The sequence below is a fragment of the Lepisosteus platostomus genome, chromosome 8 (genome assembly GCF_059453375.1).
Source record: "Lepisosteus platostomus isolate fLepPlt1 chromosome 8, fLepPlt1.hap1, whole genome shotgun sequence".
Classification (NCBI taxonomy): Eukaryota; Metazoa; Chordata; class Actinopteri; order Semionotiformes; family Lepisosteidae; genus Lepisosteus; species Lepisosteus platostomus.
The window spans coordinates 17,275,462-17,301,871 of NC_142618.1; the positions used below are offsets into that span (position 1 = coordinate 17,275,462).

General features: G+C 37.2%; 1 protein-coding gene across 6 annotated transcripts in view; it reads right to left on the minus strand.

Moving 5' to 3' along the window:
- Positions 1-637: 637 nt before the first annotated feature.
- Positions 638-26,410, minus strand: part of trappc8 (trafficking protein particle complex subunit 8) — a 70,158-nt gene continuing 44,385 nt past the window's right edge. For all 6 annotated transcript variants that reach the window (XM_088644270.1, XM_088644269.1, XM_088644268.1 and 3 more), the window contains 7 exons: positions 24,089-24,157; positions 23,947-24,005; positions 22,434-22,616; positions 21,070-21,171; positions 13,006-13,151; positions 2,610-2,699; positions 638-1,667 (listed from right to left, as the gene is read on the minus strand). In XM_088644270.1, coding sequence (XP_088500396.1) covers positions 1,433-1,667; positions 2,610-2,699; positions 13,006-13,151; positions 21,070-21,171; positions 22,434-22,616; positions 23,947-24,005; positions 24,089-24,157 — 884 coding nt within the window. In that variant the 3' untranslated portion in view covers positions 638-1,432. The remainder of the gene's footprint in view (positions 1,668-2,609; positions 2,700-13,005; positions 13,152-21,069; positions 21,172-22,433; positions 22,617-23,946; positions 24,006-24,088; positions 24,158-26,410) is intronic.

Consider the following 26,410-nt stretch of genomic DNA (forward strand, 5'->3'; position numbering starts at 1 on the left):
AGCAATAAAAAGGCAAAGAGAAAATTGGATACGCAGTTAAAGGTGTGGAATTTAAACCAAGTGATGTGATATGTCAACATTTTACAATGCATTAGGTCTCATTTAGAATATCGTGTTCAGTTTTGGTCACCCTTTAGTCCTAAAGGGAGAAAACCATGAGGGGACCGAATTCACATATTCAGAATCCGCGAAGTAACAGACAAAAGCCAGACACAAAATCCTTTGGCATCAAGCCTGAGAAAGGGTACCTTCTAGCTAGTGTTACCTAGACGTCACCGGCTGAAGGGGAGCACGAAGACCAACGACGGGAACAACTAATTGGATCAGCCAGCGGCTCCCAGCCTCAGCTACCAGTACAAGGACCGGACAGTGGTGCAGCCACTCGAGACAGAGACTTCACATCTACCCACAACCCCAGCAGATATACAAATTAGTCTTAATTTAGAATCTGAAACTAAAATTTTTGGAGTATTTGAAGTTTACATTTGGTGGCTTTTAAAAAAAAATGTAACCTACTGTACATTAAAGCATCTCCCTAGAAACGACTGTTCAATACAATACACCTGTTAGTATAAAGAGGACAGTATCATTACTGACACACAGTTACAGCATGAAGAAAAGGACTAATGAGATCAAATTCACAATGTATTTTGGTTATGTTTTATTCTATTTACAGTAAATTTGTTATAAATATATTACATCATTTTCTGAAAAGCAGTCTAGATACACTTAAATAACATCTTAATCAAATGGTCAAGTTACACAGTAAGGGAAATGATTCGTTTATAGAACATTAAAATAACGTGCTTGTGAGATCAGCACAGTTTCCCTCGATATTTTAGGGTTGATTTTTCATCGTTGGCTGCATTAGTTGATTGATCCTCCTTTTCATGTATGAGTTATGATCAAATTTAAATAACATTAATTGTCTAATTACGGGATTCGTAATAAAAAATAAAATGCAACCAATGAAATCTAGTTTCTGCTGTAGTTGCTTTTATACCAAAGACATGTTCCTCTCATACAATATAGAATTAACCCAATGGAGATTGAATGTCTGTTTAATACAGCCCGGTAGATAGTTTTCCTTTTATTTTAAACCATAGAACCATAACTAAACAGCCACAAACAGAATGTGAGGAAGACAAATTAGTGCAGACAAAAAAGCTGCTGTTCATCTTCCGCCAGCTGTAAATATTTAGTTATTGTTATAAAAAAGACTAGGTACAAGCTGAGATGAAAGATAAATATGCTGAAAAAAATCATCACATACACACTTAAAAGTCCATAATGCTTTGCAGGTGACACATAAAATAAGTTTAAGATCTTGCCATTGCAATCTATACAAGCAAGTCTGATGCAGGAATTTTTAAGAAGTACAAAATGATATCTGTTTCCAGTATTTATCTGAATTGAGATCCGAAAGTTAGTTTCAGATGTTGTTGATTATGATTAATGCTGGCATAGAGTTTTGCTGGCTAGTTTCACACATTGATCCTTGATCTGTCAGTTTAGCAAAAACCCTAGGTGTCCCAAGATTGTAGACCCCAGCATGGATGAAGCAGGCTTTGAGATGAAGCTTGTAAACTTCCTGAGCTTTCAGCTGAAGCTTGTACTGGGTCTGCCCAAGCCAAGTGAAAGAACCGTGGACTTCTAATGTCTCAGGACTGAAGGCAAGGGAGAAAGACAAAAATTGAGAAAAAAATGTTAAGAATTTCTGTTACATATTTGAGAACATCAAATATTAACCTAGATGTATACAGATTGTGCCTTATTTTTGTCATGAATGTCTTGTATTGTGCTGTGCTGGGCATTACAGCAGTTTCACCTGATGAGCTGCTAAATATTGTCATTCTGTAACCTTATTCCTCTCTGTAGAAAATGAAAGGTGCAGTTCAGATGATACTGTACTAAATTTTTTAAACCAGTTCTCACATTTACTTATGCAAACCTACTTTATGAGCTATTTTGTTCAATAATTTTTATGGCGAATATAGAGCGACAGATATTGAATGTTCTAAACTATGCAATTAAAGCATACTGTATGAATGGTTCTCCAACAGTGCTGTCTGCTGTTTGGAATAGCATTATTGGCTTTGAAATGTCTAGAAATCAGAAACCTCCCTTTTATTTGGTTGATTCAGTCTGTTTAAAATTTTAATGAAGCTTATTTGCATGGGAATTACATGCTGTTTTTTATGCAAAGGCATTTATTATTTGGAAAAAATGACAGCAAAACTATATAGTATGTCATGGAAAAGGGCACTAAACACTAATACCCAGCCAAGTTTTTATAAAAAACTACACTTCATATGTTCTTTTTCCAATTGGAAATGCTGATTTTTGGTTATGTATAAAACATGTTATAAAGCCATTATAGCACTGAAGTACACTTTATTAGTACCATTTATCACAAATATTTTAATCTGAACTCTCTTTGTATCATAGTTTTTAAAAGTAAAAGTCAACAGTTTTTTTTTTAAAATAAAAACCCTAATCACTTAGACTTAGTTTTGGTAAGTCACTGTTCTCTTATCAACTACCACCAATGTGATACAAAATGAATTATTTTGTTACGTTTTAATCTGCATATAATTTATATCTCTTACCTTGTGGCTTTATGACGCAAGTCTATGATAACATCAACTCCAGCCAGGGAGCAGTTCGAAAGCATTAGAGTTACAGGTACCATGCACAGACTGCAAGGAGATAAAGAGAACCAATCATTTGTTACGCGACTTCAATATTTTATCTGTTGTCAACACATAACATTAAAGATTATGTAAATTTATTTTTGGGTACCTGATCCTGAGACACAACCAGTGATGTTAACTGGTGAATTAAAGCAGTTTATGGTAAAACACATAAGTAAATAATTATCTAATAACTGCTTATGCTAAACAGTTTTATAATAGTTTTATATAAAGAAAGATAGCATTTAATAGCTCTCAGCTTTGAGACAGCAGCAACAATAAACATAATCAGCAGCTCCTCATTAACAGTATTCTGATTCATGTCAACTCTGGGATTTTTACATATTTGCAAAGCCTATGTTGCTCAAAGCTGGTGAAACCCTTAAGAGACTTATTAGTGCTTTAAATAAAAAAGGAATGCTTTAAACAGCTCAGAGAAACCCTGTTTTCTCTCTCACTGATTTATGTACGGAGAATGGATTAAGAGAATGGGTTGATAATTTTTCATGATTTTCCAACAGAAACACAGCATTTTATTAAAGATATTTTGAGCCTTAGAATTTGTTTCATTTAAAAAATAATTAAAAAAAACCTTCTAATGAATGGCACCAAGTGGTATAGCATAGTTCTAAAGTTGCTGCAGTTTGAAAACACTGAGGGTCTATGAAATCACTGAAATGGCTCCCCCAGCAGGGACTCGATCTAATGCCGGATTAACTCGTGATCCGGGCACAGAGGTCTGAATCTAATAATTCCTTACACTTATAGAGCACTTTCCTGGACACTCCATTCAAAGTGCTTTAATGGTAATGGGGACTCTCCTCCACCCACACCAGTATGCAGCCCCAGCTGGATGATGCGACGGCAGCCATAGTGTACAGTATGCTCACCACACACCAGCTAACAGTAGGGAGGAGAACAGAGTGACGAAGCCACTTCAGAGATGGGGATTATTAGGAGGCCATGATTGGTAAGGGCCAAAGGGAAATTTGGCCAGGACACCGGGCTAACGCATCTATGCTTTTCAAGGAACTCCATGGGATTTTTAGTGACCACAGAAGGTCAAGACTTTGGTTTTTCATCTCATCTGCAGGACAGCGCCTTTTTACAGTATAGCATCCCCATCACTATAGTGAGGCATTAGGACCCACACAGACCACTGGGTGAGCGCCTCCTACTGGTCCCACTCACACCACTTCCAGCAGCAACTTCAGTTTTTCCCAGGAGTCACCCATCCAGGTACTGACCAAGCTCACACCTGCTGAGCTTCAGTGGGCTGCCAGCTGGGAGTTGTAGGGTGATATGGCTGCTGGCGTCTGGCGTGCTTGCTGGAGTCTGAGTTATGTGACTAGCTGACCGTGACCAGGGTGCCCTAAGCTGAGGGTAGGATGGGAAGCATCAGCCAGTACTCTGCAGCAGGGACCCCTGTGGCTTGTCGCATGCTTGGAGGTCGGCTGTGCCGAGAGTGAGGAAGATCTCTTCCAATTGACTCTGAACCTCCGGTATGTGGCTGTGCAGTCAGTGAGATCATAAAAGATGACTAGCCTAAAGGCGGTCAGACAAATCTTCCTACATTTCCATATTCTCTCCTCTGTGGTCCTCCTCTGAGGCTGTAGGATTTCAAGCACTGCGCTGAGACATAAAAAAACAAAACTAGCAAGCCCTGAACTGGAATTGGGGGGTTAAAACAAAACATTGGTGATCCTGATTTTTCATGAAAAAAAGAAAACTTAAATCACAAAATAGATCTGTGACTTGAACTGACCCACTAATATCAACTGCCTTATTAATCTAGTGTCTGCTGCATTTTAAAAGATCTAGTAAATCTTATAATAAATAATATACCTTCACTGCACACCAAAGGAAGAATTATGCACTTAACACAATACAACGGAGGAAAAACTAATCATGGGATATCATGTTATCCGAGATATAACAGGGAGGAAACATCCCGAATATCTCTCATCACAAGAAAATTCAGAATAATGTCTAACTGGCTTACTGTAAGATGAGTTAAGAGAGCAATTCAGCATTGGCCTTGACACAGATCTGGGTCAGGGAAGGAAACATTAACCTTCAACCCAACACTACAGAGAGGGTGACCAATAAACAAGGTTGCAATTTTAGACAAAGTAGTGTTCAGCACCGTGTACACCAATTAGTTTTTTTAGCCTTCTCGGTCACATATTTTTGCAAGGGGGTTGATTAGATGAGAAACTATTTTCACATTTTATTTCTCTCAAATTTGAGGACAGTCACCAAATCACAAACTGACACCACAGAAACCAAAAAGAGCTAGCTGGGGTGTTGTGTGCTGGATGATCAATATGATCAGGATACAATATTACATTGCCACAACACCACAGGCACAAGACAGTTTGTATGTTAGTATGTAACAGGCAAGCAGTAACCACCAGCCTGCAATAGACAGGCTAGAAATGTCACCCCTACACAGCAATGTCACTCATATCCTGGTACCCAGTAGCATAACAAGGATATCTCGACAGACCTACACCATAGATCTTTTACTGGGGTGTGATAAAAATGCACAAGTTCAAAATTGTGTGCTTTCTTCGGCACACATGCACCACAAGAAACAAGAACTGTATCTGCTTCCACAGGATAATCATGTTGTTCAGGAGCAGAACACAACATCCCCATCATGTGCTCACACACATTCTGGCTGAGGCAGTACTTAACAGCCTGTCAAGATGTTAAAACAAATTCTACACTTATATAAACTCTAATAAATCAAAATCAAAATTTCCCTCAAGAGTTTCAAGTTAAACACAAGCTACTACAAAGCATTTATAGATGTATTAGTGAAATACCTAAACGTGTATGTTTTGAAGCTTGTCAGTACTGATTGATAAAACTACATGTAGCTGTAGAGATGCTTACATATTTAACTGTAATTGAGGACCACAGGAGATACACAAATAGCTGCTTCACAAACCATTCTGTACAGCCAATACTTACATTTACAGGCCTATGTTGTCCTTAAATAGCAAACCACACAGTCTCAGACGACTGGAGGGCCTTCCAGACCTGCAGTGCTTCAGCATGGCTTTTTATCTTTGAATGTTTTCTATGAAGAAAACATTCAAGGACCAAATAAAAGTATTTTATAAATTAGCTCTAGTCAGTTTGGTTTCCATCGTTTGAGAGCTCTAATGCAATTGCTTTTGTACTGCCTGGCTCTGAGAAGGAATCAAGCTTACGTTCCCACTAGACACAGCTGAGAATCTAGCTACAGTTTTGGCTATTGATTGGCTGTTGAACTTCTGACTAACCACAACATTGTCTCCACTTGGACCATGGACCCTGCTGAGGGTGAGGTCTTCCTTAGCGATTCACCACCATATAGAAAACATAGGCCCTCTTTAGTCATACTGCCTCAGGTTTTTATCATTGCACTTTGCATCGGACTCATTAAACTTTTGCTTTTAGAAATAGCACAAAATACAGCAACTAAAACAAAAAGATAAATGAAATGAACTCTACACACTTTCTTAATCCGGAGATTAATTTTCTTGTTCGGATAATCTAATCTTTTTTTTTGCCACTCCTATGTCTCTATTCCCGGCCTGGAGGGAAAGTTCCACAGTTCCACAGGTCTACTCATTCAATAAGCAGAATTGTAATACGTCAGGAGGACTGATTTTTCACTTTGACAGTGTGTTTCATATTTTCTTTTCAATCACAAACAAAAGAAGAACAAGATCTTGGGCAGGTGATGGAGGTACAGTAGACATGGAGGAAGACTGCACTATACCGCCTTATTTGTATTCCGCTGTTTTGTGTTAGCTGTGCGATTTTCCAATTCAGAAGAAACAGAACACCTCAGTCAAACCTAGCATCATAGGGGTCATCGACTGTGCCTATAATTAAGCAAATTATTTGAGTAAACAACCATAAAAGACCTTAATAAAAATCTTATATTTGAATCGATTACTCAGGTTCAGAGAAGACTAGGCCATTCAGAAGTTTAGTCTGGAAGCCCTACCCTAAATGTTAAAACAAAAGGTTTTAGGCTCTACAAACAAGCAAAGTAGTTTCCACACAAGTTCATACATTATCTTATTAATTTTGTGGCCTGATGTGGGTCTTGTATTTCAAAGAAATTTCTTGAACTCTCATTAATAATGTCATTTGTCTGTCTCTGGACCCTTGGGAAATTTGATTGAATTGTCAACCTGAGGTTAGAAAGTAATGGAGGCCGTTTGACCCACTGTGCTTGCTTGATTGCGAGCAGCTTGTTGAAAGAGAAGACGTGCTACCTCTGATGTTCTGTGAAATCCTCCTTTAGGTTAACACAATCTGGCCTACTTAAAGTTTCTCCTTTTTGTCAATTGGTTATTATTGCAGTTAGGTCTAACTTAACATTCTCAAATTCGCGTATTCGTCATTCGGGCTGGCTGACAGGGACTTGGATGAAAGAGAAGAGTGGGATGAAACCGAGGTGAAGGGTAAGTGCAACTTTCAAATCGGCCAGTTGCATTAAAGTGGAGCTGGGTTGGGCTAAGCACAGACGCACAGAGGGAACGTGCAAGTATACGCTTGACGCACTGGAGAGTTTTGTGTTGTTTAACTGATTACTGTAAGTTTGGAATACCTGTTGGTTCTTTCAGTTGATCAATGTTATTTAAATTAAAGACAATGCATTAGTACTTTATCGTATAAGGAGGGCAACTTCCATCTTCTAATCATACATACTATATACTGTGTAGCTATGGATGGACTTGGTTATATGTGGATTTGGCTGTTTGCGATGGTTCTGTGCACCGTACACTCGCAAACGCTAAGACCCAAGGCAGGGTACACCCTAGATGGGATGCAGTTTTTCCTGCAATTCATTCTTGTATATTTGCAATTATCAACAGCCAACTATGAGATAAATTAACGTTGCTTAGTTTATGGCTGGGAGTTCCAATAACCGAACATCTGTATAACAAGCAAAAAAACGACAAAGTGAGATGACACTGAACTGCTTGATTAATTAAGCCTGAAGTAGACTGAAGTAGACTTTAAATTAAGTTTAAAGGGGAGGGAGAAAGATGGACATTTTAAAGCTCCAATTACATGAAAGTCCATTTAATCTGTTAATATGTTTAATTTGTCTGTAAAGGGCTGTTTTACTAGGAAGCTATGTAAAATGCCAAGCTATATAATATTAATATTATGAGAAGAAGAAAAAACAGTTTTTAACTTGAGCTGTACCCTTTTAATACAAATATACTTTAGTCTGCTCAATATAAAAGAAAAATGATTATTCAGTCTTATCCTTAGATCTTACATAGCCCTAAGTAACTGAAATTAGACACCTATTTGTATGGAGCCTCAACTTCAAAGTACCTATAAGTTAATAGAGTATGCATCTAACAATAACTGCCTTTAAGCTACTAAAATAGCTACTATAATAAAAGCACTTAATTTAAAAAATGTCAATATGCAAAAGACATTTTTTTCTGTGGTTAACATTTTAAGTAATGTTAAAAAGTAACAGAACAAAGACCGGAAAAACTGCAGTTAGTTTTGAAAGCTAAAAGCAAATCACTTTCCACTTTAACAGTGTAAGTAAAGTAAGGGGAAATGAGGCTGATATCTACTATGTTTGGGTATCAATGGACAGACAGTTTATATGCAGTTTCCTGATACAGACAGAAACTTTTGGCAAGACTACCAAAAGTTTGCCGATAGAAGAGAAAAGCCAACAGAGAAACGAAAATGTCTGATTAAGAGTGATTATTTTAGTTGTATAATTTCACTTATTTTTTTCCAACCTTTGTCTTATTCTCAGCTCAAACATACCAGACAGTTAAGTTACAAATCTTTCTAATACTTTCTCTGGAATTTCAGAAATTATCTTAAGACTTCCCTCAAAGCTGTAAAAAATACAGGAAAAATTATAGACTGCAAAAGCTTGTAAAATATTCAGTTAGGTTTTTTTACTGAATTATAATGTCATAATACATCAAAAACACATTTACAGTAAATCAGTAATAGGATTCAAAATATCCAAATCAGAATTAGGTGCAACTTAATCTTTTAACAAGCATCACGCAACAGTTAGAATTATACATTTTACCATCTTAAGTTTGTGGAATTAAATTTTTGTATACATTCAAGCTTTATACAATATAGCTTGAAGTTATACAATAAACAAGAGTGACAGAACAGAAGAGAAGAAAAAAGCAAACCATTGCTTAACAGTCTGGCACATGATCCAGGCAGCAATCTATTAACAGCTTACAGAACTATACAAACATATTAAGGTCACCTCTTCTCTTTTTAAACAGAGAAAGCATTAGGTGGTCCTAGTTGTGAAGTCAGGCAAAGCCTGTTAAATCACAGTGTCTTTCTTGTTGTCATAAAAATAAATTGGAAAAGAAATGAGACTGCAACAATAAATTAGGTGAGGCTACCATCATTTGTAGTTTTCAAACTAAAATTAAACTGCATTTTCCTCATAAACACCCCGTTAGCAGTGTGACCCCTTTGAATAAAAATGAACCTATGGTACAAAAATTAAATATTTTACATAAGGTGCTAAAAAATGACAGAGATTTTCCAGTAAAGTTCTTTTAAAAAAACACTTTTAGCAAGAACCAATCTTTATAAAACAAAGTATTTAAATAATGCAGTCTTGTCATATTATTCTTAAAGTAAGGTGCCCAAATAGTTTGTGTACAGACCATGTTGCTGCCAAAAAAAAAGAGATCTTGTAAAAACCAAATGAAGTGTGAGAGAATGTTAAGTGAATGAGATTAAACAATATGAGCTTTTATTCATGAAACTGAAGGAGGAGCAGTACAAAAAGAGCTGTGGTTCCCCGAAAGAACAAGAAAGATAGGTCAACACTATAGTTTAAAGCGGTAGCGCAGTAGTTTTTCTTCAGTACTAAGGAAAAAACTAAGTTCTGATTTAGCAACCCCTTCTTTTACATAATATTTTCTAATGTGGTAGGAAAAAGGTGAACTTCAATGTGACTCGATCCCTTCAGGACTAAACAAATGCAAATAGGTGGTTTTCCTGCAAATATGATTAAACGCAGATCTTAAGCATTTCAGTTTGAAAATAAAATAGCCAGTTGCCTTGAGGTTGAGATAAAGAATGAGTGACAAGAGAGGGAATTGAGTCTCTTGTTACTGAACAAGATACAGTCACTGGTGAATCAATGCCTTAGCAAATCATTGAAATTGCAGCTGGTTTCTTGCTTCACTTAGGAGGTTAATGCAGAAAACTCAGATTGGTTTTGTCGCAAATCCTGATTTTTCACTGCACCTTTTAAACCAAAGGCACCTTCAAAACTTCATAAAAATTTAAATCGCTTCGAACAATAAGCTAAAACGTTACAGAAGAAAATGTAGAGCGATTTAAGTGACTCACAATAAGACTAAAAGAAACGAGATCTCAAAGCAGTAATAATAAAACTAATTAAAACTGCCCCATTAAAAAAGTTGAACGTGTGCGCTTTAATGTGAAATGTGTACAAATGATGTTTTTCCCTAATCTACTCTGAAAGCTATTGGAAACTGAATTCGGAATGACCCAAACTGCACATCATCCAATACATATGCTGTCATCCAATATTCAGATTCTAAGAAACAAATTATATCCTTGTCATGGATTTAATAATCTTTCAACATCTTTAAAAACAACTGCACAAAACTACGAATACTGTCACATTTTATATCAATCAGCCGTACACGGGTTCTTTAAAATGACATTTCTCAACACAGGGACTTTTCAAGCCTTCTCTTTGGACAGTTGCTATACAGCAGGTAGGTATTGGAAATTACATGTACTTTTCAAGAACGCAATAAAAAAACAAGCATTTTCACTTTCCAAACTAACATTCTAATAATCAATAACTGTACAACCTTCACCCACATGATACAAACAAATGTATCATGTTGCAACCATTACATCCGAAGTTCAGTCAGTTACACATCTAAAACTAGTAAGGACTGAAAGAGTTTTAACACACTTGAGAAAAAAAAGCTGCTCAGTAGATAATCAGCAACAAACATGTAGAAAAAAACGGCTTTCTGGCAGCTGTACATGTGAAATGCTTAAGCAAGCAGCAGCATCGTCTTAGAATGTCTGTTTTTATTTAAAAGCTAATATCAAAACCAGACCTTTACTGAGATCACATCATAGCTTTATTGCACTCATTAGAACTAGTACCCTTTGAAGTATTTGTTCCTTAGAACATGTTGTATGCTGTGTATATGTATAATGTCTTAACTTTTTACATTGATTTTCATAGGCTATACACCAACAAAGCCCCCAAAATCTAATATTTTAAGCAAATCATATTATTTTGTACTGCCATTCAATAAACTACGTTCTTTATACCTTCAAGACACAAATTACGCATCGGCTGCCTCACAGCATTACTGATGTTATGTCATTCAAAGCACCAGTAGGCAGCCAAGGGGTAGCAATCTGAATTTTCCATTTTTTGAGAAATGTTACTAATTTCCTAAGGTTCAAAACAGCTGGAATGCCTACTGCATTCTATCAAAATGATAAAAAAGGCTTGGGGTAAAAGATGTCCCCTTCTCAGAGCTTCATCTATCTCACTAAGATATTTTTTCTTTGTACAACACTGTATTATTGGTGCTGCAAACACTAAGCGGGATAATAGCTCCCCTTATGAAAACAAATGGCTTCACTATTAGCTGAAGAGTGTGCATAAGCATATGTTCTTTTTCACTACATCAGTAAGTCAGCCCTTTTAAGGCAGGTGGGGTGTGAACCGGTGCAGATAATAAAAAACATGGCTTTTCTATGTTCCTGGGTGCTTTGTGATTTTATCAGTGCTGCTAAAAGGACGTTCCCTCCACCTGCCTTGACAGGGCTGTCGCCTGAGCCAAAAGCAGCCCTCAGGGCATCACCCCAAAGAGGAATTCCTTTACCCAGAACTGCATACCACCTCTCCTTCCCTTCCACCCTTCTGTTCTCTAGGCCAGCAAACACAAATTTGCCACTTTGTCAAAAGAACAAGTAAAGATTTATTCCATGCTGAAAAAAAAAAGAGACTAAATGTTTCGGCTGTGGAGCCCTTTTTACCTTTTCTTTTCAGCGTGGAATAAACCTTCACATGTTTCTTCGCAGTTTACACATGCTGATGCAGATTCCAACTTGCACTTTATAAAACGACCTTTCCAAGGGAAGCTTTTTTCCAAAACCCACTGAACATTTCCCAACACCTGACCAATTTACTAATCACCGCGGTCTTCTTGTCCACATGTCCCTTAAAACATCCACAATCATCGTCCAAGTCGGGCACCTTCCGTTGCACCAGAAGCTGTGATTTCACACAGAAATACTCATTCAGCATCAGAAGCATTCCTGGCCACTCCAGCTATTTCAGGATCATCCAGAGGGCATCACTCCTGTCCAGCTATTTAACCGATTTACCTTCTTGAAAAAGGAGTCCTGCAAGTTACATTGGTGAAACCAGGAGGAGTCTGGTCGAGCAGTTCAGGACATATGTCACATCAGTGAGGATCAAAGATTTCTCTAAGGTGGTAGTTTCACATTTTACCACTCCCAAGCATGATTATACAGCCCCTTCTGGTATCTATCATTTCACAGGGATTAAATGACATGTAATTTAAGGAGTTTGCCAAAATCATCTTTAACCCAGGTTCATGCATTTCTCATTCTCTCATTTCTAAACAATGAACTTTCTGAATCTTTTCACTCATTTCCAGATTTCAATCTCTTTGACCCTCATCCCACCTATCCACGCTTGTCTCTTCACATGTACTTCTTACCTACCCTTGCCACATATTCCTGCTCTTTATTCCTTCTCCCATATATATGAAAAGCTTCACAGGTTATCTTTTTTTAAACAAAGTGGAAATAAACACATAGCACGCATTCATACCGACACAGCTACCCACTCTAATCATGATCAAATCACAACAAAATATTACCTTATAAAACTAAGTCCGGAGAACCCTAATTCACATTCATGACCTTTCTAAATCCCCTGTTTCTAAAGACGGAAACAGTTTTTTGTTCTACTTCCAAGCTAATAATGTCTAAAATTAATAGAACTCTGGTCATTGGTTCACTAAGAGAGATGACAGCCCAGATTAAAGAGATGAAATGCCAGCAATCGCATGGTCTAACAGGTACTGAAATTGTTTACTTAAAGCATGTCTTACATTTTCCCTGTAAATTTTAAAACAACCGTTAATATATAAAAAAATATATGAATTGCACTCTTTATATACTTAGGGCCTCAGGATATTTAGAGAAAAATATTTCAACATTAAAATCCAAGAACATTTACCTTTTCTGTAGAAATGGATGATCATAGGACTCAGGATAATGAAGGCTTGTTTTTATTAGGTGAGAGAGCTGTTCCATAGATGGTCTCGAGAGTGGAGGGGGCTGTTCAGGGCGGATAAACTTCAGCAACACCATTTCTTGAGCTTCCTGTAGATTAAGCAAGTTAAGACTGAGTTTTATTTAAACAGGTTTGACAGAAAAATATCAATGTTTTTTGTTAAAGGGAAATGGTATAGTCATGAGGGAATATTAATCTACACACTCACAAGTAAAACACATATGTTTTACAATATAAAAATTAGTGTTTCACAATTCAAAAATCGACATTTAATTTTGATGTAAAAGAGATAAAGTCAATATTTTGTTCCCCCTACACATAATGCTGAATAGATTTCTTGTTTGAATACCTCAAGCCATTATTTGGTAACAAAATGTGAAAGTTTTTTTCATCTTTTTAAAGGAAAGCCATTCACAAGGCGCTCTGCGATTAATCTTCTAACTGATCAAGCAAACCAGTATTCTGTAAGTACATCAGTAACATCAGAAGTAGTAACCTGCTTTTACTTTAAGTATGAAATAATGACAAGGCAAGGAAAAAGGCAGCTGTACTTAGAACAAGTTGATCTGATTACCGACTTGCTGAAAAGCTCTCACGTGCAGGCTAAAAACAGCCACGAGCATAAACAGACGGGTACAATTTCTCCTCCTTTGAGAAGTTCCCTTGCCTTATACATGAATGCCTATTCTCGGGACACAGTTGCTATGCAACACTACGAAGTGATGGGTTCACTATGGTTTCATCCTTTGGTGGAGGCGGGATAAAAAAAAGCGTCACATTTCAGCCCTATTTTTAAACCTCTTTGTGGATTTTTTCACCAAACCACTAAGAATCATTCTGAAAATTATGGTAAGCACAACACCCTCAGAGGATTTCATGTGTGAGCTCCATTAAAAAAAAATGACTGCACAAAACACTGAAGGAAAGAAATATCCCTAACAAATGCAAAAACAATAAATGTACAATAATTGCACTAACAACTACATTGCACACTTTATTTATTAACAAATGATCATAAAAATGAAATGGTAAGTTTCCGTGAAAATGGATTTGTATAATTTCCTTAACCATCTCACAGTCATGTATATGAGAGAGATAACACCCTGGGTTGGAATTTAGTCATCTGCACTTACATTTCTACAAACTTGTGCATTCTTACTGTTTCACAAGAGTAAATCTGAAGGTAGAGCGCCTGTAGACATCTACACTCACATGTACAAACTGAATATTTTGAAACAATATGATATACAGTATGCACCAACTGGAAGTGTGTGTCTAAGTTTGACATCTTACAATATCTGGTAAACAGCTTGTATTTTCCTATATATGCCATCCAATCTGCATTACTGAGTTAACAGTATACAAATCAAGCACAAATCTGCTCATTCTGTAAAACAATACAGATCAGAAAAGGTTTTTGGGGGTAGTTCACAGTAAACTATCAAAATTCATGCTTAGATGGTTTAACACCCAGTACTAGTACTAAATAGTTCTATGACTTACATCAGGGTAAAGTAGGTGGGTCAATGAGTGCTAACCAGTTAACCGAGATAACCAATGGAACTAAAGATCGAAAATAATGTGGAGGAGCAAACTTAAATAATTGCAAGAAAGCAGGTCAGTTACTCTTCCTACAAGTCTAGCCTCATGCCTCGAGCTAAGGAAACATCAGCAGAACTGAGGAAAAAAGTAGTGAATTCTCATCAGTCTGGACAAGGTTATAAAGCCATTTCAAAAAGATTCGGACTCCATAAATCTACTGTTAAGCAAATAGTACACAAGTGGAGGACATTTAAAACAACGGCAACCCTGACAAGAAATGGACGTCCTCCTATAATTTCACCCAGGGCCACAAGGAGACTAATAAAAGAGGTAAAAGGTAATTCTAAAATAACATCCAGAGATCTACAAGCCTCCCTAGCTGCCTCTGGAGTAGTGATGCATAGATCAACAATAAGAAGAACCCTGAACAGAAGTGCCATCTACAGAAGTGTTGTCAGGAAGAAGCCTCTGCTGTCGAAAAAGAAAAAAGCTGCCAGAGACCACCCGGACAAGCCTGAAGAGTTCTGGAAGTCTGTTCTCTGGACAGATGAATCCAAAATATTTGGACAAAACAAGAGGGCTCATGTTTGGCAAAGAGCCAACACAGCCTACCACAAACAAAACTTTATCCTTACTGTCAAGCATGGTGGTGGGAGTGTCCTTGTATGGGGCTGTTTTTCTTACTCTGGCCCTGGGCAACTTGACATCGCAGAGGGAATCATGAATTCTGAGAAATATCAAGTCATTCTTAAGAAGAATGTCAGGCCATCAGTTCGAAAACTCAAGCTGGGCACAAAGTGGATGTTTCAACAAGACAACGATCCCAAACTTTCAAGTAAGTCCACTAAAGAATGGCTTAGGAAGAAGAGGTTCCGTGTCCTGGAATGGCCAAGCCAAAGCCCTGACCTGAATCCTATTGAAATGCTGTGGCAGGCCCTGAAAAGGGCTGTTCATGCAAGACATGCTTCACACCTCACAGAGTTGGCACACTGTTGTAAAGAGGACTGGGAAAAATCCCTCCAGCAAGATGTCAGAGCCTGATAATTGGTTACAGGAGCCAACTGTGAAGTTATTGCTGCTAAAGGAGGTGCCACAAGTTATTGACTGAAATGAGTTCATTTTCTTTTGCACACAAGAATATCTGGTGATTTGCTAAATATTACAATTTAATAATCTATGAGTTCAAATCCCTTTTTATGTGTGGGAAGTCTTTATTTAGGATATTCATTCTATATATTTATTAAGAGTTCAGGTTCATATTATATCCGTATAATATCTAAAATAATGACCACCTTGAAGGGTTCACATACTGTAGTAAGGGACCTACTGTAACGAAGGGTGCATTACCACATGGGCAATGCACAGCAGTAATTAGGAGCCTCATTACAGACCAGTTCATGTGGAGAACTGATTAACTGCTGCAAAATGATAAAGGAAGGACAGATTCTTACAAACTGGGACCTTGTTTTAATGTCTCACTCAAAGGACAGAATTGATTTGTGGAGTAATTAGAATCAGCACTCCTCCTCACTTTTGTAGGGGTGTTACCATAGCATCCTGGCCGAAGTTCTCCCTGGCCTTTACAAATCATGGCCTCCTAATAATCAGCATCTATGAACTGGCTTCATCACTCTTTTGCATCATTCAGGTGGGGCTGCACATTAGTGGTGCTGGAGGGGAGTCCCTTTTACCTCTAAACCGCTTTGTGTGGAGTGTCCAGAAAAGCACAATACAGATGAAGGGAATTATTGTTATTCTTGTTAATAAAAAAAAAATAAAACAATAATAAATTCATATTCTGCAATGAACTCATTCAGGTGGCTGAGAAAACAAAAAGAGAAAAATCGTCAGATATTGCTAAAAACAAGCTCCAGCTACAAAGGAGAGACTAAATTTTAAAGGTGCTACAATACATACAAAAAAGACAGCTGTGTACACTGACTGTATATCGTCTAGAAACAAAAGTAGGAAAAGAAGAAACAATGGAAAATGTTAGATTAGTGAAAAGCAAACAAAAAAATGAAATCGATGGTTGTTGGGTTCAAAATGTAAAATACATTAGTAAGACCTCATTTTCAAAACCTGTGCCCACTGTCCTATGCTGACAAGCTAAGACAGCTCAATCTTGAACAACCAAGACTGAGGAGCTTAGTTTCAAGCCTTAAAAATCCTCAAAGGCACTTGCAAAGCTAACACTAAGGACTTCTTCAGAAATCAGCGGGGAAAATAAAAGAAGTGGAAACCAAGTTGAAGTGCATATACTGTACAACTGAGAACAGCAGGCACTTCTTTACACAGTTTTTCTTGATGTTGTCATGTCAGTCCAGGCAAACAGTACTGCATTATCTGAATTTAAACAGCTTGTTGCTAACATCTGCCACTGCAGATAAAACAAAAGTAGGTCACAAGTGAATAAAACTTTCCAGTAAGGTATGTTAAGAGGACATGCCCGGGTTGAACACGTTTATTCTCAAGTTTATCACAGCACTAACATTTCTGATCGTGAGAGATTCTACCTTGCTCAGTGTGTAAAAATATTAGAGTGAATACTGGACGAGGTATACAGTAAAACTATAAAAACTGCTCAGAATGACAAAAAGTGCATATGTTTTGTGAAAGGCAGAGGGAATATTTCGATGAAGGATTGCAGTGAAATTATAGAACAGCACTTTGTTTTATTTTACTGTGAACTGATTTACTTCTTAAATATGATCATTTTAAACAGGTCTTTCTTTCTCGGCAACTGTACATTAAACTGAACTACTTGTATTGTTCTTTTAAAAACAGGAATTGCTTTTAAATGAAAAAAGCAGGTTTCCACCTCCCCCTTGTGGTGAAGTGCCACACAAAACAATATAATTGGTTACAATGTTTATCATCCAATGAAGCCCAAGGCATCAGTATATCTTCCTTGACCCACCAAGGCAATGTGTGAATTTCAACAAACATAAAAAATTTGACATTGCAGCCCTAAAAAGAGTTCAAAAAAGCACTTGAACTGTTGATGGTCTCAAAGGAATGTCATGCACAGCTAAATTAAAGGTATTGAATGTCTTCAGTCTTAAAACAGGATTACTGGAGGGATTTCAAAATCTGACAACTGTCTGAAAAACTCGGCGAAGAAGACTACTTCATACTCAATGATATGACGATCTAGGCTAAAAGAGAAAACTAGGAGTTTACAGGTAGGGCTTCAACAGTGCTGCAAGCACTGTGCCAGCATCTGGAGGTAAGGCAAGGTCTGAGTCCTCGGACAACACTCTTGGTTTACAGGCTGATCAACATTGCCTGTCCTCGCCTGAGATCGTGAACTCGGGGCAATGACAAGAACAGGAGTGCTGGTAGAATGAGCACAGGTCAGGTCTCTCTGCAGGGGAGCTGGGCTTACTTGCCATGACAAGATGAGGATGGGGCAGGGCCTCTTTAACGTCACTTCCCCTCTGGCTCAAGAAGAGGGAAGGTACAGTAGATAGGGAAAACTCCCAGAGCAGAGCTTCAGTAACCCTGGGCACGCTGGGCAGACTGCACATCTCGGCTAGCCTGGGAACCGCAGGAGAGGAGGCGAAATCTTTTTCCTCCGCTCCATTACTTGTGAATCTCCAAACACTTTCAGCACTCCAAGACGAGAGCTGTGTGATTTCACGATACAGCTGTGCAGACAACGTTATCTCTATCCAATATTAACATCAACAGACTTGTTTGTTCTGCAGGCAGATTAATTAGAGAAGATTATACCCTGCATTTCCTCCTGAGCTCACAGCTGGCACAAAACAAAAATCAGCTCCAAAGTTTACAATCAAACTCCTACAACAGAACCAATTTAAACACTTACAGGATATGCCAACAAACAAAAGAAAAGCATGTATTTTTTCACACAATTGAGTAAACCCTTTTAAAAAGGTTAGCTAGGCACTTGCTATGTTTTGTCAGTTATGAGAACAACATATACACAGCTTTCAATTTCACTGTAAAGGCACATATCAGCAAGCTGTGTACTGAAGCACATCACTTCTCACTTTTTCAAGCTAAACAAAACCTGTAACAAATCTTTGATACACCTTCCTTTGTGTGTAGAAGTATCTATTACATTTTAGAAAGTAAAACCTTATTAGTTTTTGACATGGTGGCACGATAGTTGGCACTGCTGTATTGCAGCACTGGGGCCCCTGGGTTCGATTCTTGGGCTGCTGTCTGTGTGGAGTTTGTATGCTCACCCTGTGTTCACGTGGATTTCCTACAGTTTCCTCCCATAGACCAAGGACATACTGGTACGTTAACTGGCTTCTGGAAACACTGGCCCTGGTGTGAGTGAGTGTGTTTGTCTCTGTCTGTCCTGTGGTGGACTGGCATCCTGTCCAGGGTGTATCCTGCCTGGCACCTGTTGCTCTTGTCGGGATAGGCTGTGGCTTCCCTGAGACCCCGTGTTGGAAGTTAGAAAACAGATGGATGGAAACCTTGTTCTATTACAAGGGTACCAATTACCACCTGACTACTCAATCTTCCCTCAATGAGTTAATGTAGCTTTACTGTCTCAATACAGAGAAAAACAGTTATTTACCACAAGAACTAGAAAACACTTAGCACTTTTGAGGTTTCTAAGCAAGTCTCTTTACAACTACTTGAAGAGTGTGAGTTAACTGTAAGCAAAAGAAAACCACAATGACTCCTATTAACTTTGGAGCTCCTTTTGAGGAACAGCCATCAGTAAAATGAATACTTCTGACTGCTGCACAACTACGGCAATCAAGTTTTATTGATAGATTGATTTTATTTATCGCCACACGGAAGAGGTGCACGGATTTGTACCTCAAATAATAACTCTCATACAGGGAAACCAGTGGTTGAAAACTGTAAGGACCGGGAGTACTGAAAAACAAGCTTCTCAACCTGTTCTCTGAACATACCTTCCTATTGCTCCACAGTGCTGGTCTCCCACTGAGGTTCAATTACTAACCAGAGCAACATTATTTTGTTGGGATAAAACAAGCAGCTGCAAATTAATTTTAACCATGAGCATTTAGACCGTGACAACTATCATTTATAATTCTTGGTTTTGTTTTTACCTTAACATTCTTTGCTGAAGATTTTTATGCCCTTCATCAATCTAGGACACAGCTTTTTTACATAACGGATATTTCCTACACAGCATTTCTCTGCCAAAGGCACATGAATGCAATGACATGCAGTAGTGATTTTGGTTCTATTCACAGCTGCACTCTCTCATTCACCTAGAACCTCAGCACAGAGCAAAAGCTATAGATCTATATTGGAAAGCTATTTTCCTTATAGCAGTAAGCATCCCCTGTTACACCACAAAATTGTTTTTTTCAAAGTTTCTCTTCTGAAAATAATGCACAGTTGTCCCAACAATAATATTAAATTTAAGCACATTCTGTATTTATTTTTTTACTGAAGAGAGAAGATCACTCACAAATTATTTTCAAATGATTACAGTAGACTTCAAGGCATTAACACTTGAAGGTGAAGGTGGAGGAATTAAAAAAAGTAGCAAGTTCACTCCTATACAGGCAAAATGATTCATGATGTAAAATTGCAGGAGTTACCTTTGATGATGGCTTTCTGAGCACTTGCTAATACCACCCTTACTATAAAGTGCATTTAAAATTCCAGTTAGAATTATTTTAGTAAATTGAACATTTCAATAATATTTTCTTCATTCAGGTCTGTTGAAGATTCAGCTCTGTTTTTGTCGTCACCTGCTTCCTTGATGCTAACATTTACGTACAGCTCCATACATAGCTATGTTAATTATCTGTAATTTAGCTTGCTAAGTAACCTTCCTTTGCAGCCGACCACAGAACAGACTATAAGCTGGCATGCATCAAGCAATAAGGTGCATTCTATCATTAATATAACCTCATTACTGTCAATCATTATTTCACTACTTCTTATCCTTTAAAGAAGAAAGTAAGCTTTTAGTATAATTGTTTAAACTCACCGAAAAAAAAGTCACAACAAAAGCCAAACTAGTTATTTCCTAATCAGATATTGAAAGCTAAAGTATTCTGTTGAATAATTCAGGCTCTGAACATCAGAAAGGACATTCAATCTAAGCTTTCATACATGCAGTACAGACTACTTTTATTTTTTGAATACTTAAAAGTTATCCACAACTTTTAAATGATCTTAAGAGGTTTTTAACTAGGCTACACAGAGAAAAATATAATCTAATGGCATGCATACAGTGCAGTTAACCTTAGGATGGCAGTAGTCATGGACAAACATGAAGGTTGCACAAAGGAATTTTTTTCTTTACATTAAAACCAGACAATAAGCCAATGTAATTTCATCACAGTTCAAAATGCATGACCACACTGTGAATCAATGATTGTTCTCTACTTGCAAATAGTGAGCAAACCTTCAAGCAGAATGGAAAAACAGGAAAAAATTCCCCAACGCTGAAGAAGTGCCAAAGCCAAATATAAGAAGTTAATAAAAATGTACCTGTTTCTGTGATAAAGAACATGCTTCCTTCCCAATGGTCTGAAGAGCCACATGGAGCTGACCTTCCAAAATGAACTGCTTGTTGTCTTCAACCACGTATGCCTGTGAAATAAGATCAGTAGGTCAAATCATGATTCATGTTAAAAGTCTGAACAGCAAAGTTCAACAATACAAAGAACACTTGACCTCAATCACTAAAAGACAGTAAACTGCCATTACCACCACCTGGTAAAGGGAAGTAAAATTGTCATATAAAATAGTTTTTCAAAGGTACATCAGAGTGCTGCAAGGTGGTGTTCAACAGAATAGACCCGAATACAGAGCTCTGCTGAGTGCTTTTACTGGAATAGGCTCCATTGAGAATGGGAGATAAACTTCATTTCCCCTGCTGTTGACAAGCTCACTCAATGCTACACATTTATCAGAAAGTACAGCAGAACTAGGGTTTCTGATGATGGTTATTAACTGTTAAGCACCAAAAAAACACTCCTGAAGTAAATTAATTTCATAACTTTGTTTTTTCCAATGCCAAGTAGAACAATACTAAACTATCAAAAATGTTTTACAATTAAAAAAGTATTAGAATACAAGTAAAACACTGGGGAAAACTCCCAAAATACAAAAGCTATTACATTTTAATTATAAAATAAGACTATAATAATATAATAAAATAATACAGTAATTATTATCTATATTATACTGGACCAGAAGTCTCCTTCACAGGTCCTGCAAAGTCCCAATCCAGTTATTCTCATACGATGCCTAAAATGACCCATCATCTGAATATTAAGAACAATGCAATGATGGGGAAAACTGGAAAATGCTGATCTCCCCGTTCTTTATAGGATAAACACCGATTTTAAAGAAAAGAGCAAAATGGAAGATCTCAACTGCTCAACTGTTTTGCAGCCTCTTTTAGCTACAGGAAGCATCAATTTGGTTGCAAGTGAATGCTGCCTCATTTAATATAGAACCATACAGCGGGGTGATAAGAACATCACTCTAATAATCCTGATGTGTCCCTGAGCACCAAGCATTGTTTTCCAACATAATTAAATTTCTTCCAGGACTTCGTTTGAGAGCCCTACATTTATTCGGTATCAGAGGAAAGAAAAGGCCCAAAGCTCTCCTACTTGATGACAGAGATCTCATAGTGCAACTCACTCGCTGCTCCATTTCTTCACACACTACAACTACAGGAAATTAGAGATGTGAGTTTTGTGCAAGCTCCAGTTAAATACAGCCCATTTAACCAGTAGATTTTGACCCCAATAGTGTAAATATACTTCTATAGTGCAAATCTAAAAAATACACACCAGTTCAGTTCATTAATTCATTAATCAATGCTTCACGTAAAAGCATACCTTCCACAACACGATGATATTCAGATCCACTTCAGTGCACTTTCTCACCACCCTTGTTATATCGTCTTTTGGCAATCCTGAAGGAACACCTCTGTTATGAGCAGCAGGTGCAGTCTTCTTTGGCTCTCTAGTTAGGCAGCTTCGAAAGAAGAAATCTGCACAAGGAGTGGTAGCACTGACTATCTATTAAAAGACAAAGAAAAGACAGGCAGTACATCAGATGGGAAAAATAACTGCTTGCTTAACAAACATAATTAGAAATATACAGTATAACAAGCATAATAAACCTAGAAACACAAAAAACTGTGTATTGAGTGTATCACACCTCTTAGTTTTGAATAATTATAAAGAGAGTGTTTTGATTGGGAAGGATATAATCTTTGTCCACCATAAAGAAAATCATTTATTTATCAGTTTGCCTTAGTAAAAGGATGTGAGAATATTGTGACACTGGGGGTGTGTGGCAAAATCAGTTTGCAGTTCACATCATGATTACACTACTCATGGCCTTACTCAGAAAGCATAAAACATAACACAAAACTCTGCAAGCACAAAGCATTCATAAAAAGGTGTATAGTTTTTAGGTTTTCCCCAATTGTAGACGGGCTTTAGACAGTTTCTGATTATGTACTCTGGTTAAGTAAATTAATGGTAAATCCCTAATTACCAAGGCAGAGGCAAAGGACAGAAAAGAGGTAAGGAAGACAGAGAGAAAGTGGAGAAGAGACAGAAAAGACGGAACCATCACTCTATTCTGATCAGTCTTGGAGACCAGATTCTGCGTAGGTACTCTGAATATTATTATAGTTAACCTGCTGTTTTATTTTAGCAAATTATTACCTCCTATATATTATGGAAGCCTCAGACTAAAAAGTTCTGTCCTAGATTGGTGATGCATATTAGAATAGGGAGATAGATTCCGATCCGATTTTGAGCGTCCATAATATAGGACAGAAGACTTAGTTCTGTTTAGGGTCCATTTTCTTAGGATGCAAGAAGCTATTTTGCAGTGTTTCCAGAAGGACAGAATTCAGCTTTTCAAGGTCTATAGAACATAACTAACACTCCACCCCAAGTGTTTTACAGGTAATGGGGACTCCCCTCCACCACTACCAATGTGCAATACCCACCCGGGTGGTGCACAGGCAGCCAAAGCGCACCAGTACACTCACCACACACCAGCTATCAGTGGGGAGCAGGACAGAGTAATAAAGCTAATTGATAGATGGGGATACTTAGGAGGCCATGATCCATAAAGGCCAAGGGGACACAGGCCTCTGGAATGCATAGATTAATATACTGTATATGGTATGTGTTATCATGTAACGTTGTGTTATGCTTCTGTGTTAATTATTCTTAAGTATTTGCCTCGTCCAAGTATGACTAATTCATTACTCCAGTACCAGCTAAATTGGAAAACATGAACGTGTGTGCCTCAATATTTTTCAAATGCACAGTTCATTTTCTGATCCTGTTATTTGTAACAATTTGCACAAAAAAAATAAAATTTCACCTGTTCATTTCCTAGATTTATGTCGGCAAATGTATACTTCTCTAATGCACTTGAGGTAGCTGTGGAGAAGAAAAAAAATGTTAAATACAGAAACAATAACAAACTTAAAAAAAGATAACTTTACTGTATATAAGTAACCCACCTTCTTGGCTTTTGCATTTTGATGCTCTGAAGCACAATTTTCCTCTTTCTCTGCTTGTAAGTTTTGCGTCTGCAGAAACAAGAAGTGTATTACATTCATGAAGCATGATTTTCATTAACTTAAATACTTTAGTTTTTGTGTTTGCTGTTGATCATTTCCTCTGAGCATTTTCTTGTGTTTAGATATACCCAGTTAAAAGAATGTACAATCTGCAGATATATAGTTTCTTCTCATTAAAAATATAGAAAGCAAAGAGATCTAAATAAATTCAGCCTTTGAAGAAACTTGAATACTTCTGGTCTACAACTCTAAATGGGAATATCAGAGCAGACTGATTTTTAAAAAGCAAATTGGTGAAACGAATGTACATGTTTTGATAATCAAAGAACATCAAAAGTATATTTTCCAGTGTGTGACTTGCAAATTCCTTGAAGCCTACTGACCCAGTTGTTTACAACAGACAGTACAGTCACCAGAAACAAATGCAAAAGCCTGCAACTCGTAAACAAAAATACATGTTTCACCCAATAAAGAAGACTATTCACTAGATCGAGGAAAGAGAGTTAGGAAGCTCCTGTGGTCAATCAAACCATAGAGGCCATTTATCACTGCAAATAGTAATAAATGCCAGAAAAAGCAATGTAGAATATCATATTACATTCTTATTTTCATTTTCCCACCATTTAACAAAGACAATTGTTTATTACATTTGATGTATTAACATTTCATGAAACAGGTAAAATAACATATCAATGAAGCAAAATGAAAACAGCACAGCTAAATTCATGAGAAAATAAAAAGCAAAAATAAATTATTAAAAGCTTTAGTGTACAGGTCTTTACAAAAAGTAAGTCATAAGAGTGTCTAATGGATTAGAGCAATGCATTCCACTAGTTACAAATGTTAAAATCTCTATCACTCATTGTGTGAAACAGCTGATTTCAATTTAAGAGCCAAATCATATTTATATAAAAAAGACCTTATAATAATAATAATAATAATAATAATAATAATAATAATAATAATAATAATCTGGATCTAGACCATTCTTTGCCTTTCATATAATCAGGAGAAGCATACATTCAACACAATATATTACCGCTAATTTGCAGTGGACAGGGCAAGTTTATTTAGAACCCACAGAGACCTATTTAATACCTTTCAAGATATCCCGGCAAGTAAGAAGATACAGTGGGCTAATCTTGATTAAGGTATGTATTTTAAGATCAGAGAGGAAGAGCAAGGGGTTACACTGAGCAGTGTTATGTAGGTGGAAGAAATACACCCTTGTGACATTCCATATATGCACCTGTAATGATCACAAATAAAAGTAACCAGAGTTTTCATGTATTTGGTATACAAATAAATCTGTGGGTCTTCAGCATAGCAGGGAATACAAATGATCTAAACAAGAGGCAACATGCAAATATTACAAATAAAGTACCTAGCACAGACCCTGGAACACTCATCATTGCATTTTAAACCACAATTTCCGTGCAATCCAGTTGGATGTGGTGACTGACAGTATCAAAGGTTGCACTGAAATCCCAAAAAAGAAGACTATTATATCAGAAGACTGTAAGAAAATCTTTAACACAATTACTGCAGTTTCAGTGCTATCATGTCTAATACACTCTGGGGAGCTCATTAAATGCCAGATGGGATTTAATACAATTGTCAATGCCTATTCCTGAAGAAAGGGCAGACTGGGAATAGGGGGTCTACACAATCACATATTCATTTCTATAATTATGAAGTACATTAAATAAACTGTATAGTCAGCAGCCAAAATATCTATTAAGAGTGTATACCTGTTTCCTGTATGAAAAAAAAAACAACAACCTCTAATATAGATTACATTCAATACTCCACTATTTTTTTAACTTTTTAAATTTTTAAGGTGTGTGACATCTAGGAACTCCAACAGCAAGACTACATGTGTGGTAAGTGGCTACAAAAATGAAGGAACTAAAGGAGTTCAAAGAGCTCCAAGAGACTTAAGAACCAGCAAAGCCAATATTCAGGAAGGCATGCAACTGAAATTATCAGAAATCACAACATGGAGAAACTAAAAGAAGCTAGCCACACATTTCCAAAGCTTTCTAAAAAATACCACTTATTATCCCACAACCAGGAAAAGTCAAGGCAATTAGAGCACAGCTTGGGTGTAAATTCTCAAAATGGGGGTAATGTAACTAGTGGAGTTCCACAGGGATCTGTACAACGAATACTGCTTGACCCAATTATATCCGTGTTCTTGAATGTAGTTACCAGACTGGTCAAACTTGCAGGCGACAACAAATAAAGAGGATTAGCCTAGAC